The sequence below is a fragment of the Vespula pensylvanica genome, chromosome 6 (assembly GCF_014466175.1).
Source record: "Vespula pensylvanica isolate Volc-1 chromosome 6, ASM1446617v1, whole genome shotgun sequence".
In the NCBI taxonomy this organism is placed as follows: domain Eukaryota; kingdom Metazoa; phylum Arthropoda; class Insecta; order Hymenoptera; family Vespidae; genus Vespula; species Vespula pensylvanica.
In genome coordinates this window covers 8,163,073-8,177,900 of record NC_057690.1, presented here as the reverse complement: position 1 = coordinate 8,177,900, position 14,828 = coordinate 8,163,073, and the positions used below count along the sequence as shown (strand labels likewise).

At 32.0% G+C, this 14,828-nt stretch overlaps 2 protein-coding genes and 1 long non-coding RNA gene across 7 annotated transcripts in view; 2 read left to right on the top strand and 1 right to left on the bottom strand.

The window, feature by feature from the left end:
* Positions 1–2,931: 2,931 nt before the first annotated feature.
* Positions 2,932–4,771, top strand: LOC122630082. Its single transcript, XR_006327402.1, has 2 exons — positions 2,932–3,706; positions 3,785–4,771. It is a non-coding gene; the product is annotated as an uncharacterized LOC122630082 (long non-coding RNA).
* A 464-nt stretch (positions 4,772–5,235) lies between these two features.
* LOC122630080 lies at positions 5,236–6,822 on the bottom strand. The gene is made up of 5 exons (XM_043814157.1): positions 6,736–6,822; positions 6,455–6,650; positions 6,219–6,381; positions 5,921–6,124; positions 5,236–5,815 (listed from the first exon to the last, which is right to left on the bottom strand). The coding sequence occupies exons 2-5, from the start codon at positions 6,636–6,638 to the stop codon at positions 5,626–5,628; spliced, it is 741 nt and encodes a 246-aa protein (XP_043670092.1). The 5' UTR covers positions 6,639–6,650; positions 6,736–6,822; the 3' UTR covers positions 5,236–5,625.
* Positions 6,823–8,260: 1,438 nt separating this feature from the next.
* The window catches only part of LOC122629768 (Down syndrome cell adhesion molecule-like protein Dscam2), a 124,709-nt gene continuing 118,141 nt past the window's right edge, over positions 8,261–14,828 (top strand). For all 5 annotated transcript variants that reach the window (XM_043813532.1, XM_043813534.1, XM_043813530.1 and 2 more), the window contains exon 1: positions 8,261–8,676. In XM_043813532.1, coding sequence (XP_043669467.1) covers positions 8,562–8,676 — 115 coding nt within the window. In that variant the 5' untranslated portion in view covers positions 8,261–8,561. The remainder of the gene's footprint in view (positions 8,677–14,828) is intronic.

The window sequence follows — 14,828 nt, the reverse complement described above, 5'->3', positions numbered from 1 at the left end:
TATATATATATATATATATATATATATATATATATATATATATTCCAAGTGAACAATTTAACGCGTCGTATCTGTGTTCGAAAACGATACACGATCATTTATTTTTAATTACAAACAAACCTTTAGGCTCTACTCATCCATGTTTAATAAACTGTGGCATTTTAACTATTATATAGTCATTTTTCCACATGTTCAATCTGATTTTGTTTTCTTTTATGACTCACTTTAATATTGCGTGGCGAGTGCTTTCAAGAGATAATTATTGTTGTGTATTTATATCGAATCGAAAAAAAAATATATATATATATATATATATATATATATACTTCTTTTTATAAAAGCATATTCGTGGAGATGGATGGGGAATGAATATAAATTTACCATTTTTTTCAAATTGAACATTTGAAAAAAATGGTAGGAAATCGTGCACTTAGGAATTTGTGACTGATTTGTGGGATGTGCTGCGTTACATACACTGTAATATAAAAATCACTAGTATATCATTTGTATCTATGGATATTATTTCTTTGATATATACACTGCCTGCCAATTTTCTAAATAAAAACACGATAATATACCTTAAGCTCGCAGCAACGTGTGTAAATAAATGCACTGTGAGTGATTTTGCTGTTAATTGCACATAACGAATATCATGTGCAAAAGTATCTCTTCATGTGCAAGCATATGCTGTCGTTATAAAACTTATGGTTTATTATTATTTAAAGGTCTCCAATTTGTGTGGTATGCGTTGAGAGTAACAATGAAAAAGTGTTGAAACATAACTGTAAGAACAGTATTAATTTCGGTTTCATGCCTTCCAACAAATTATTGCATAAGAATCGTATATTGAAAAAAAGAAGTCGCGAATTCCATTTTACATAACATATCGATGAAGTAAAGAAATTTTTGTCTCTTTAGATCATAACGTACATTACGACAACATTGGGTAGAACATACACAATACGTTGTATTAACCGCCACAAACACCATTGATCCGTGTTCCATTAGTGGAAGATCCAAGAGATAGGTCGTTTCTTGAATCTAGACCATTGTATGTAAGAAAATTGTAAATTCGAAGAATACTTTTTCTTTTTCGATGCACGTTATGCAAGGAGGTGTAATGCTTATTAAAGAAAAAGAAAAAGAGAAGAAAAACGAGAGAGACAGAGAGAGAGAGAGAGAGAGAGAGAGAGAGAGAGAGAGAGAGAGAGAGCCAAAAAATGCCTGCAATAAACAGAATATTGATCAGGACAGTTTTCTAAATGGAACTTTTATCATCTGAAGGTATTGCTAAGTTAAGCGAGCAGGTTTCTTACTATATTTAGACTACCAAAAAACATCACACGCAAAATAAACGCTAGATGCAAAAACGATTAAATGTGATGCAAAATATAATATTGTGAATTTTTATTGTAAAACAGTTTACTAAGGACTCATTGAAAATGGTGTTATTTGTATAATATCAAAACTGTAATGGTGTTGCTTTAAATGATAAAATTATAAATGCACACCAATGTCCTTATCATGAGCTCGAGCGATGAAGAGATACTTAATACGAATATGCCCTTTTAAAAAGAAAAAAGAGAAAAAAGGATTTTTTGACAGCCCTTGTCAATAAAAAAAAGGAGCAAGTAAAAGAATTTCAAATATTATAGTAAATAATTTTGTTACAAATTTGCAATTCTCCGTAGTTTTAACGGTAGGGCACAGATTACTGTTTTCAGAATTTATAATATTGTGTTGCTTATTAAGAATTGATGTTACAAATTGCTACAAGAATATAGTATCTTTTTATTTAAAATGAATTTTTGTCCATGAATTTTTGTAATTTATGTAACATATTATTATTGCATAAATAACATTAATGTTTATTAATAAAAATTTTTTTAGGAAAATAGATATCGGAAGCGAATGTGATTGATACATATATATATACATACATATATATATATATATATATATATATATATATCGCGATCGAATTTTTTACGTCGATCTTATTATTATTTGTAGTGTAATTTATAAACACGTGATACCCCCTATTGAAAGTAGCTTTAACTTATCGTTTAGCTTATTTTTTAAATAACTCTTAAGGGGGTAGTTTATACGAATTACAAATATTTGTTGTATTTATTTCATTATCGCAAACAAATTCTTAATAGCTGTATAGAATATGATGTAAGCATTTAAAAATGCAACTTTATAATACGAGGTTAATAGAGTTACTCTTTCTCATTAACTATTCAGAAAATATAAAATAAAGAATTTTTTAAAAAATAATGTGTTCTTGTAATACGTAAGCGATGTTTATGGATTCAGAACATTGCGAATTTGTAACAAAAGCAAAGAAGAAAATAGAAGGGAAAAATTATTATTACTACGATGATTTGTATGGAATGTTGAGTTTTAGCAAGTTAATTAGCAAAAAGAATTTGTCTTTTTATTTTTTTCTTTTTCTTTTTCTTTTTATAGAAATATAATAATCGAATAAAGTAACCTGTTCGCTATCGTTGTACGAGGATAGTAAGATTGTAAAAATCGAACAGATCAGAAGATAAAAACTTCAATCAAATGATTACGTACCGTTGTCGAGTGTTAATGTATAGTGAAATCATCGATACATTGATATATTTAATTAAAATCGGCGATTTATTCATATACTGATTTTATTTGAAAAATAAAAATACGACATTGGAACGGTATCGAAAGGTCAGAGAGATGTTTGAGAGATGCGATAATGGAAAAAAAATAGGTTCTCGATCGTGATTCAAATTTTCCCGCCGGATCTTAATGGATAGATCGTTCCTTTTGTAACATTGCAGTTGCGCTGCAAAAATGACGATACAAAATAGACATTTTACAGTAAGATATGCGAAAATAATAAACAGTGGAGTGTCCAAAAGTGTTTGTGCATGTGTGCATATGTGGAGAAGAGAGAAATGTTCTTTCTTCTTTTTTTTTTTTTTTTAAATTTTTTTCTTTTTTTTCTTTTTTAGTTACTCGCCGTGAAGAAGTCTTTTACGAGACGAAACTTTTTTTTTTTTAATATTTCGTGCTGTAGATAGTGTGTATCCCGCAGTGTAGCGCGCGTGTATATAAACGTACTCGCACCTACGTTCAAAAAAAAAAAAAAAAAAAAAAAGAAAAGAAAAAAAAAAAGAAAATAATACAGAAAAACAAAAAAAAAAAAGAACAAGAAAAAAGATCACGTTTCTTGCGGTGATATTGTTGTTTGGAGAAAAAAGAAAATAAAGTAAATAGATAAAAAATAAGGAAAAAATGTGGAAAAAGAAAAGATAAAAAAAGAAACAAAAAAAAAAAAAAGAATTACGCGAAGATAAGGCGAAGAGTCCAAAGGAAATCTCATATTGAATTTTAAATAAGACTTAAGTAATAAGAGGGATGAATAATAATGATCGTGGATAAAACACGACCTTGCTGCCGTTATGCAGCGATCTAGGTCATAAAACTCGTTAGGCGATTTTTAATATAATATGGCTGATTGCTGGATAAAAAGTATGGTTGTGAGTAAAACATGCCTGAGATCGAGATTGTAATTTTGTTACTACTACTCCTGTACACCTGTCCCATAGAAGGACTGTTATACATATATTGTTACACAGTGATATTGTATTCCAAGGATTGAGTTTGTATGCTTTAGTCCTAACTTTACGAATTGGGTAAGATGATTTGGACCAAGAGCGACGTACGTATACATATACATGAATATATACATATATACATATACATGTATACATGTATATATTAAACTTTTGTTTCCTAGGATCGATGATATTGTCTCTATGGTCATGCATTTTGCTGGGAACAGGCTGTATCGTTATATCGTCATGATATTCATTATTCCAATGTATAATTCGATAATACAAATGCTCTATCTTGCTTTCCTTTCATTACTTCTGTAAGATATTTAAATAAGTATAGAAACAAATAATTAGTCAATGCTGCATTTTTGATAGATTAAAATATTTGGTTCATAAAACGCTTTGATATTTTCTGTTCGTTCATTTTTCTTTTTTCCAACGTAACGTTCTCTCAACATTATTTATATTTCATTCGTTAAATGCAATATAAGCGCAGTCTGCGTGTAGATCTCAATTTTTGTACGAACGTTGTAATATTTTCATTCACGCACACAACGTGTTGTGTTAAGATTGAAAGAGTGTTTTGTTTTCTTTCTCTCTTTTTTTCTTTTTTTTTTCTTTTTTTTTTTTTTTTTTCAAACAAACATATTCATGATTTTTGATCACAACTTCTTATATTACCGACAATTAAATTGTAGCTATTTATTCCACTTGATATCAAAGAATTACCTGTGTGTTCAGTTATGCATAGTTTATCGACATAACATTCAATAAGAGATGCTCAGCAAATAATAGCTATTTTTATGGAATTGGCAGCTCGTGCTTGTTGGTAATTTCATCTGAGTATGTATGCATGCGCATTTGACAAAGAGAACTCAGAAAAACATGCAGATCTTTTTTGACATACATATTTGTGAAAGTAAATATAAGGGGAGGGAGTCAGTGTAACTAAATGTTATTTTGTACATAGAAAGGAAGCATTGCACCAAGGGGAAAAAATGCACATAAGAAAATAAAGAAATGCTAAGAAAAGCCCAAAGTAAAGAGAGTGTAGTAGCTTCGACGTTCTCTCACTCCCTCACCAATTGCGCGCGCGCGCACATACCATACACACACGTGTATACATATATATGTATATAACAATGAATAATAAACTGTGTATTATTATATCTGTCAAGTAACCACATTGAAAACGTGTGGTTTGAAAACTTCTATTATTGCATAAGCATGACGACACCAAAGAAAAATTGGTGGTTTTTAAGAGGCAGTTAAAAGAAAATGGAAATATAATTGATGCAATGTGAATATGTACTAATAATCTTACCAAATGCATGATATCATTTCTTTTTCAAATGATCGATTAATAGGATACACGTGGGACTATTTGAAAATGTTCATATTTTGGTATATTTGATCAGCGGTTTGACGTGAAATCTTTTTTTCTTTTTTTTTTTTTTTTTTTTTTAGTACATCTTTCACATTTTCATGCATCTATTTTTTCTCTCTTATCTTTTATCTATCTACTTTTGAAAAGTTAATTCTTTCAATTTATTGCCCTGCACTCTAAGTTTGTGATTGATACGAGAAAATGAAACAAAACAGTATGTAGAAAGGATAATTATAATGCAACATATGTATTTGCCAATCTATTTTGTTGAATGTATGTATATACGAATAAGAATATTGCGAGAAATATCATTTTTTTATCAAAATACTCTCTATTTGATAGTTAACAATCAGATAAGTATCTTTAATGTTTCTTTTTCTTTTTCATAATCAAAAGAGGAGTTAAGGTATTTGTAATATTAATGTAGATAGACCATACGGTCAAAACATATTTTTTAATATTTTCATTGCAATTCTTTGTCCATCGATTCGCATAAATTTTATTGAACATTCTCATATAAAATGCAAATGCAAAGCTTATTAAAAATATTAATATTTATGATTATGATTACATCATTGTCGTATAAAAGTATAAAAATACAGAAAGAAAAAGGAAACATTTTCTACAATTTTACATTTAGTCCTTGTCAGCATTCTCTATTATTTTTCTCATTGTTTCTTCGTTAATTATCTCTGCATGTTTTTCTAACATTTCTAATAAGAAAGGTCTTTTCATCAGGAGTTTTCCCGAAGTTGCTATGAAATTAGTGATAAGTTTTTTCATTATATTTATCTTGTTTATAGTTTTCATCAGTTTTTCTTTATTTCTGTAAAAATAATAATATAGAAAGAAATAAGGTAAATAGTACAGTTATTGGACATATTCTTTATAATTTTAGTAAAATGAAAATTCTATTGACTTAATAGCTTACTTTACTACATTAGGATTTGTTTTCTGTAAGTTTTGCTTCCTTTGCTCCTCCTTTTCCTTTAAAAAGCTATGGTGGTCAAATATCGCTTTCTGACATTGAATCTTTAAATCCAATTGTTTTTTAAATGCTTTCTGAATAGATTGTTGAGTCGATAGAATGACATCGTTCAACATAAACAACTTCCTCATAGCCGCGTACATTTTCCTATTTCGATAATTAATTTTTTAATAATATATTATATTAATATTTGGAAATAAATAATATATTTTCTTTTTTTTTACAAGATATTTGGTCATACTCCTGAACGTCTATTTGACTTTCGTCAGACATAATATCCAGTATAGTACTACTGTGGAGGCATTGCTCGATTGCAATATTATTTATAATTGCTTTAGCCGTATCTTCTTGTAGCTTTTGAAAAATATTTTCCATATTTGTCGTAGGGATTTCTTCATTTAATGCTAAAAATATGAAATTGTTATTATTTGTGAGAATACGATGAAAGAGAAATCTTGATAGAAATTGCAACAATACTGTTATCTTTTTTAGCTTTAAGCATTATCGTCCTAGAGCTTAAACGATGAATTGATTTTCTTAAAATTTCAATCTTCTCATCTGGAGGTCTGTAATCATCTCTGGAAACTGCACCGATTGAAAATTCTGCAACATTTTCTCTCAACTGCTTTAACGCCTGTTCTAGATTCTTATAATTAGGCATTTTTCGTATAACCTAAAATATTTTATAACCTAGGTGAATTCATATAAACTACAATAACAATAAACTTTAATATACTTCCTACAGAAATCATATGTACGTTAAATGACAAATTGAAACGGAGGAAAACAATTATGCGTGCTTTTTATATTTGTAGTTCCCGCCTAGAGGGCGCTTTTGTAGCGCCGCTTTAAGCGCCATCTCTCCCATATAATACGTAGTGCTAGTGATTTCATCAAAGTCTCTAGTAAATTAATACGACCTGCTGCGATTTTATAATTTTATATTTTAACTTTAATTTTTTCATTAAAACTGCATTACTTATAATATATATATATATATATATATATATATTAATAGACAATAAACTATACGACAAAGAAAATAGAATATAGATGTAGCGATCCAGTACGTGTTTGCGAAACGATGCTCGGACAATAAATCATATTCGAGCTTCAATAGATACAAAATTTAAATAATGAAAATATCATTATCATCAATGAAAATGTTGCGTCAAATACTGCTTCGATATTACACGATCGATTTACTTATCGCGTAGATAAATTAATAGATTATCACGGTAATAATTTATCGCGCGGGAAACATTATGAATCAAATTATAATTTTTCAGAAATACTTTGCTGGACATCACAAAAGCGATTTTATCTTTTGATCTATTAATCAGGAAGATGGTACGTTGAAATATTCTTTTCAAGAAGAAAGTTCCCAATAAACGGATACATCATATAAATGATCATTATTATTTCATCATTAATCTGTTATTCGATTTATAAGAAACGATGCGAATTATGTTTTTGATTAGGATATTCGATGGTACGATTTAAAAGACGAGAAGATAGTTGTGTAGAATGTTGTGCAAACAATAGTGAACAAATAGAAAAGACGAGGCGGTAGGTAATGGCGGATAAAAGTTAATCGGCCGCATGTGCGGTGAACTATTTAATTTGCGTTAGCGGTGGCGTCGGCGGTGGGAGCGTAAAGTTACACCAAGCTCTCTCGCTCTTTGAGGTTGCAGCAGGCCAAGTTTGGTTGGTGGTTGATGGTATTCTGGAGAGATGAAGAGAAAGGGGGTATGAAGGAGAACGATAGGGGAGGGGATGAAGGGGATGAAGGTAGGAAGAAGGGTGGACGAAGCTGGTAACGTAACAGGATGGAGACTGTTATAGATATAGATGTACTCGTAAGGAGAGAGGAAGAGTGAAGGGGATCGTAAGATGGTCTCGAAGGGATGAGGATTGGTAAAATGGTGAGAAGGGGTAGAAGGAGAAAAGGAAAAGAGGAGGAGGTTTGAGATTGTGGTTTGAGGTTCTCGTAAGCTTCTAGAAACTCGTATTGCCTCGCGCATGTCGTGAAAATCTACACGCACGTTATATACATATGTATAAACAAATACGAATACATATACGTAAGTAAGGTATACGTTTATACACACATACGTACGTGTACGAAGTTACGTACATATACACAGTTGTTAAAGGGTCGGTATAGGGTGAGCAAAACGAAGGAACCAACGACCGTCGACGAAGATAACCGTATACTCCCGAGGACCGGTTCACCGCGAAACTTGATTCGACTCGAGCGCGAGCAGCCGGTCAGTCTCTCGCTGACGCTCGGTGCGACGAGTACTGATCGGTTCGGTTATGGACAGGAGGTTTCGTGTGTGCACATAGATCATTCTTATATTCTATATATTATAAATAAGAAAGGGAGGATAATAAATATAAAGAGTTCTGCGAGGACAGCTACATCGACCTTCTCCTCTTTCGAGGAGAGGGCGGAGGGCGATAAGTCCTCCGCCTTGAAAGGTCTCTCTACTCTCTTTCTTTCTCTTTATTATTACTATTGTTTAAAATACAATATTTTTGAGGGAGGTTCCTTCTTCGGGGGAAAATCATTAACGTCAAAATGAAGTTCGTTCGAGGTATCCTTCGACGAGTATGGAAAGTAACACCGAGCCACGTGGAGCGGCACAACCTCGTGTTCTCCACACGACTGCTTTTTATCCTTCTTCTTGTAACTGGTGAGTTTTATGTATATATATGTGTGTGTGTGTGTGTGTGTGTGTATTTATATTTATATATAAATATAAGAGATATTTAGAAAATGATGTAACGTTTGATGGAGTATCGTTTGAGTTATGCGTTACGTTATGCGATAAGGACTTGGTGAAAATAATGTAGCGTTACAAAGTTGTCTAATTTCTTTTTCGTAATATTTTTTTTTTCTTTCTTTTTTTTCTAAATATTTTTTTAATGACATCATGCGGCGAATATTTGATAAATGCAGAGGTATAGAAATCAAAGGACGAGCGAACTCGTTCAACGAATTTATGGATTTGTAACAGAGAAAGTATATATGTAATTTCATTGGTACGTTGAAAGATAGTATCCGCATGGATTTGAATTGGCTGGATGACTCGGAAAAACCGGCTGTTTTTGCGGTACGTTAAACTAGCTTGTTTGGTGAGAGCGCACGATTGCGGTGGATGATGGAAGTATTTCTGCAACTGGTGTGCAATCGTTACGAGGATCATACCGAGAATGGTAGTAGCGTTTTCGTTTAAAAAGCTTTTTTCATTTGTCTACTCTAAAAGATATTACAATCTTCGACAAGCTTATCGTTATTAATATTACACTAATATTAACTATAATTACGTACAACAATATCGATAATATTAATGACGTTCCGTTAATTTTTAATTTTTTGGAATATACATAATTTATTATAAAATTTATTCTCATGGTAAATACAGTATAACGATACGTTTTGTGGGATAATAACAATCGTTGTTACGTCGTAAATTTAATATGAAAAACGGTCCATGCGAGATATCATTGGAGAAAAGAGAGAGAGAGAGAGAGAGAGAGAGAGAGGAAGAAAGAGAGAAAATTTATAAAATTTATATAAATATATTGTATTAATATGTTAGTGAAAATAAAAAAAAAAAAAATAAAAAAAAAGAACAAAAAAAGGAAAAAAGGAAATACGTAAAATGTATACGTATCGTTTAGTTGTAATATCTCAGTAAAATAAATTACTGGCGATTAGTACAAAGATAAACACGTCGGCTACGTATTAACATTTTTATGACCTTGTTTAGTATATATACATATATACATAGATTCACGTAACGCTATGTCATTGACGGTTGGTTTATCGTATACGCTTTAGAAGTATTAAGAGCGCCCCAGATAGGAAATTTACGAGAAATATGGGAAGATTAAGGATGATACAGCTAGAACGTTAGAGTATCTGACAATAAGCCGACGTATGTGGCAGGGTGAATCTGTTGTAAAGGGTGTGAAAACGCAAGCCGACGCTAACCCCTAAGCCGATTGTCCAATCACTGCGACGTTACGTATATATCTATCTATGAAATTCTCTTTTTTTCCCTGTTTTCTTTTTTTCTTTTATTCTGTTTTTTTTTTTTCAACTTTGACAATTCACCATCCACGGTTGATATTTAATAGGGTATTCATTTAATAAAAATTATGTACATACGTAATATAATATATATCGATAATTCGTAGATTATCCAAGTTCGTATAGTAACACGATCGTTATCGTAAACATAGTTAAAGTAAACATGGTAGGAACATCGTGTAATAGAGTAATAATCGAGTATTCGAGCAGGCGTTAAGAGATAATATCGAGGGTTGTTTCTCTAAACAACAGGGAGACGATATACGCGATAATCCAGGATATCTATGGTAGAGAGAGAGAGAGAGAGAGAGAGAGAGAGAGAGATTGTCGAAACAAAATTCACTTCCTTCGGCGATATGGCGTCTCGAAGTTTACTGTACGTGAATTCCCTCTGCCCTGAGGATATTACTCGTGCGTATTATGCGGCCTATGTATCGCGAAATTAGTCCATACAATCTATGTATAATTATGTAGTCTACTTTATACGTGGATCTGAGAAACGAGGTGTAAAGTTAACTGCCGGATTTAACTTTTCAATGGTAAGAAGGAGGTCATCGTGAACAGGTTCAAAAAGGGTTGGGAAAGGATTCAGGCGTTGGGGATTTTAAAAGGGTTGCTTTTTTAACGAGGACAAACTTGATTATGAACGTAAGTTAATACGTCGATCTGTTACGCGAGGAAAACACGAGTTTTCTTCTCCTCGTTCATTTCATTCTTGTTATTAAGTTAGAATCTCGTTCAATTTATGTTCATTCTATTATAATTGCTTCTAATGTTTCTCTTCTTCTTTTCTTTCTCGTTTCTCTTTCTTTTTCAAACTAACGACTTGTATTTTATTTATTTATAAGATTACTATTATGTATTAGATAAATTGGACGAACTTTATCTCTTCTTTCAATTTAAATTATAGAATTGATATTGTTACATCGATGTTAAATTTTTATTGTTGAAAGAAAAAAAAAAAGAAAAACGTGAAAAGATATCGTTTTGAAAATGTACTTTACATTATAGACATATTTCGTGCGCGATTAAAATCTCTTCAAATCGTTTTGACCTTTTTAATCTTTAGATACTTCGTCCAGCAGGGATGTTTCGTTTTCTTTTACGCTTTGGTAGGCCTCTTTACCCTTGTTAATTATACTTATTTACCCTTTGATGAGAGTTCTAAGAGTTGCCATTTTACTGTTGGCTTCTCTTTTTTTTTTCGGTGAGTTTTATGCGATTTACGATCGGTTCAACGTTAATGCGATAAAAGCGAAAAGTTAGTTCGATCAAAGAGAGTAGCAAAGGAGCATGTACCTGCTCTAATGTATGTATATCATACATATATATGTTATATGCATATATATATATATATATATATATATATATATATATATGTTTGAACTACAGCAGCACTTGGGAAGAGCTTGTGTGTTAATCGATCAGGCGCTTTGACGTAAGCCGCGCATTAATAATTCCCACGAGAATTAACGATTACATAGTAGTACTTACGATCGATGGATCGATCGATCTATTTGACGAAATTATCGCCTTTAGATCGTTGAAAATGTATATAAAATATAAATTAATTTTAATATATATAATAACGTCTGATATATATATATATATATATAAGGTAATATATATAATATCTTATTTATATATATATATATATCTTATATGTGTTATTTATCTAGTATTTAAAGTTAGAGAGAGAGAGAGAGAGAGAAAGATAAATTTGGTACTGAGAGATTTAATCGATAAATTCAATTCAATTCGTAAAAGTGAAATTCTCAAGTGAGGTGTAAAGTCGGACGTTAATTAAGCTTAATACGACGGATGATCAACGTAAATCTTCCTTCATGACGTTCAGCTAACGTCGGTCAGAGATAGTGGCAAGTTTGTAGGTGGTATGTTGTAACGGGCACTAGATAGCAATGATTTTGATCAGATGATTGAAACGGAGCTTGCTCGGTATGCACAGTCCTTTCCTTTGTACATACAACTACAACATTCTCTGCATTTCTGTTCCGCATATCTTCATTCCATTACCTACGTTACGTTCTGTGCTAACGGAAATTACGCTATTGCACGCTCGTAAAACGAATAACATTGGGTAAAAATGAAATTTATTAGTCGCAACGCAGTGAACGCATAGTAAAAATTTGTCTTTTTCTTTTTTCTTTGTCTCTCTCTCTCTCTCTCTCTCTCTCTCTCTCTCTCTCTCTTTCTTTTCTCTCGTATAATACGTATATAGTATGTATATATCTTCCTATGTAGGTATATACGTACATCCTTTATGCATTTCCCTTTTAATTACGATATTAGCTGCATGTTTCGTGGTACAAAGCTTTCGAATTCTGGGTAACGTGGAAGTACCGTTGGTTATGTTAACTTTCACAGCGTAATAATAAATCGTTTTTCATTTTTCTCGGGAAAATCTACTCTCTTTTCTAGACGGAGAGAAAACTTTGTAAACGTTTCCTTCGTAGTATAAAAGGAGAAAAAAGGTATGGGTAGTTAGTTTAGGGTTATTTCCTTCGTAGATTCGAGCGAATAGTTTTTTTTCTTTTTCTTTCTTTCTTTCTTTTTTTTTTTCTTTTAAGGAAACAGGACAGGAGGCTCGGGAAAAACTTTCGAGAAAAGGAAAAAATAATTTACATAAATATATATATATATATATATATATATATATATATATGTATATTATATACTCGAAAGACGTTGCGTGGGTAGGCGAATACAATACGAGTCTCGTTAGAGAATATTTCTCTCTCTCTTTCTTTCTCTTTTTTTTTCTTTTTTTTTCCCCATAGCGAGTGTTTCTCCAAAATCTTTGAGCTTTTACTTCTTCGACGACAATGAACAATAATAAATGCAGGAAGGAAGTTCTTTCTACGTACGTAAATCATGTCAACCATTTGGATTTACAGCCGACAGACCGGCCATTTCGTTCGACTCGATAGATCGTACGAAACTTCGTATGTATTTATGTATGTATTTCGAGATGTCTGACTGTAACGGTCTTCCATCACTGTGACTTTCCTAAGTGAGTTAAGCTCTCTAGCTTGTTCATACTTTTTCATATCGGTATACGTTTTATATAGGACTAATTGATGGATCGATCGGGGGAGTACCATGGAAAAATGTTTAGCAATGTTATGTTTCTTGGAAATAGTTGACAAGATGTGTTTTCAATGAAACAATCGATCATAGATGGTATTAATATAACGTTTTTAGAAAATTTGTTATAAGATTCCAATAAATATGAACATTAATGGTTTCCTAATAAAAACAAATTTATTGTTAAATAGATTAGTACGTTATTAAAGTATCTCGATATTTTCTTTAATATCGATAAATCAAGAGTTTGTTTTTTAAAAGGACTACTATATTCTTGTTAGTCTTCAACAAGATTTTGTATTCGTTGATGGGAAAGATTTTTCTAGGCACGTTCGCTTTCTTATATTCGGTCTCTTCGAAGTTATATACACGATAAAAGTATGAGAGAAAGAGAGAGAGAGAGAGAGAGAGAGAGAGAGAGAGAGAGAAAGAAGTATGTCGAGCATTTACGCGTAGGGCTCGTGAATAGGACGGGTAATTTTATGCGTCAACAATTTTCTTCCGCTTACTAGAACGACATTTGGTAGAGAGAACGTGACACGCTTATGCGAACTCCTGCTTGTTGGTGGCGATAGCTATGTATGTATCTAAGGTAGAAGAGAACGAGAGCGAGAGAGAAAGAGAGACAGAGAGTATCAGAGTTGGAGCATCGATGTATAAGGCGACAACTCGTTTCTGCAACTTGCTGATTTCGCATAAGTCTTCTAGCTGACAAGAACAACGACGTTGCATGTTGCTTGCAGAATTTTACTGTAGAATCTTTCTCTCTTTTTCTCTCTCTTTTGTCATAGCAACTGTATATATGCTACGCATATACGAAGATGTATATATGTATGTATATAGCAATGGAAAGAGAGAGAGAGAGAGAGAGAGAGAGAGAATTTCCAAGAATCCTTCAGTTTCATAGATGGTATGTACCAGATATGTGTTGGTTTAATAACGCTACTACATAGGAGTAATTACTCATATACGGATAAACTTAGTCTTAAAGAGAAAAGAAAAGGGTTTAAGAAATTGCATGCTCGACTCTTTCTCTTTTTATCATTAGAAAGATTAAGGATTATATTGTGGCGATACGAGGGATATTTCAATTTGTGTTAAGTTAAATTGATTTCGTTTTAATGGTCGCTCTTTTTCTTTTCTTATCCGCTTTAATACTTTGTTGATTTATTAAAAAAAAAAAAAAAAAGAAAAAAGAAAAGGGAAGGAAAAGTAAAAGGACAGTAATTCAAATTAGAAAAAGACGATACGACGATTGCAATTTTCTAAGCGTTTCAATTTGCTTAAGAAAAAATAAGAGATAAAACGTGATAATTTTGCGTCCGATAGATCGACATGAAGAACTGGTTAACGAGCTATAACGAGTGCGTGTTTATAGATTTCCATGTTCTCGTGGTTATAGAAACAGGCGTTGATCCGTTTCGAGTATCCGTTTCTCGAATGCGCTCGTATGCTGGTACAACGAGACCGTGTAATAATCATGTATTCGTACTATGGAATATCAGAAAGATAGATAGGTAGAAAGAGAGGGAGAGAGAGACAGAGAGAGAGAGAGAGAGAAGGAGAATCTAATGAGAAAAAGAGAGAGATAGAAAGAGAGCATGTAATAAGAGAGAGAGAGAGAGAGAGAGAGAGAGAGAGAGA

Bases quoted from the DNA above. Each gene is read 5' to 3' on its own strand.
- LOC122630080 (XM_043814157.1), bottom strand. From the start codon at position 6,638: ATGCCTAATTATAAGAATCTAGAACAGGCGTTAAAGCAGTTGAGAGAA. The intron at 6,382-6,454 runs GTATTGTTGCAA...TCATATTTTTAG, and splicing joins TAAAGCTAAAAAAGATAACA to CATTAAATGAAGAAATCCCT. The intron at 5,816-5,920 runs GTAAGCTATTAA...TTATTTTTACAG, and splicing joins ACAAATCCTAATGTAGTAAA to AAATAAAGAAAAACTGATGA.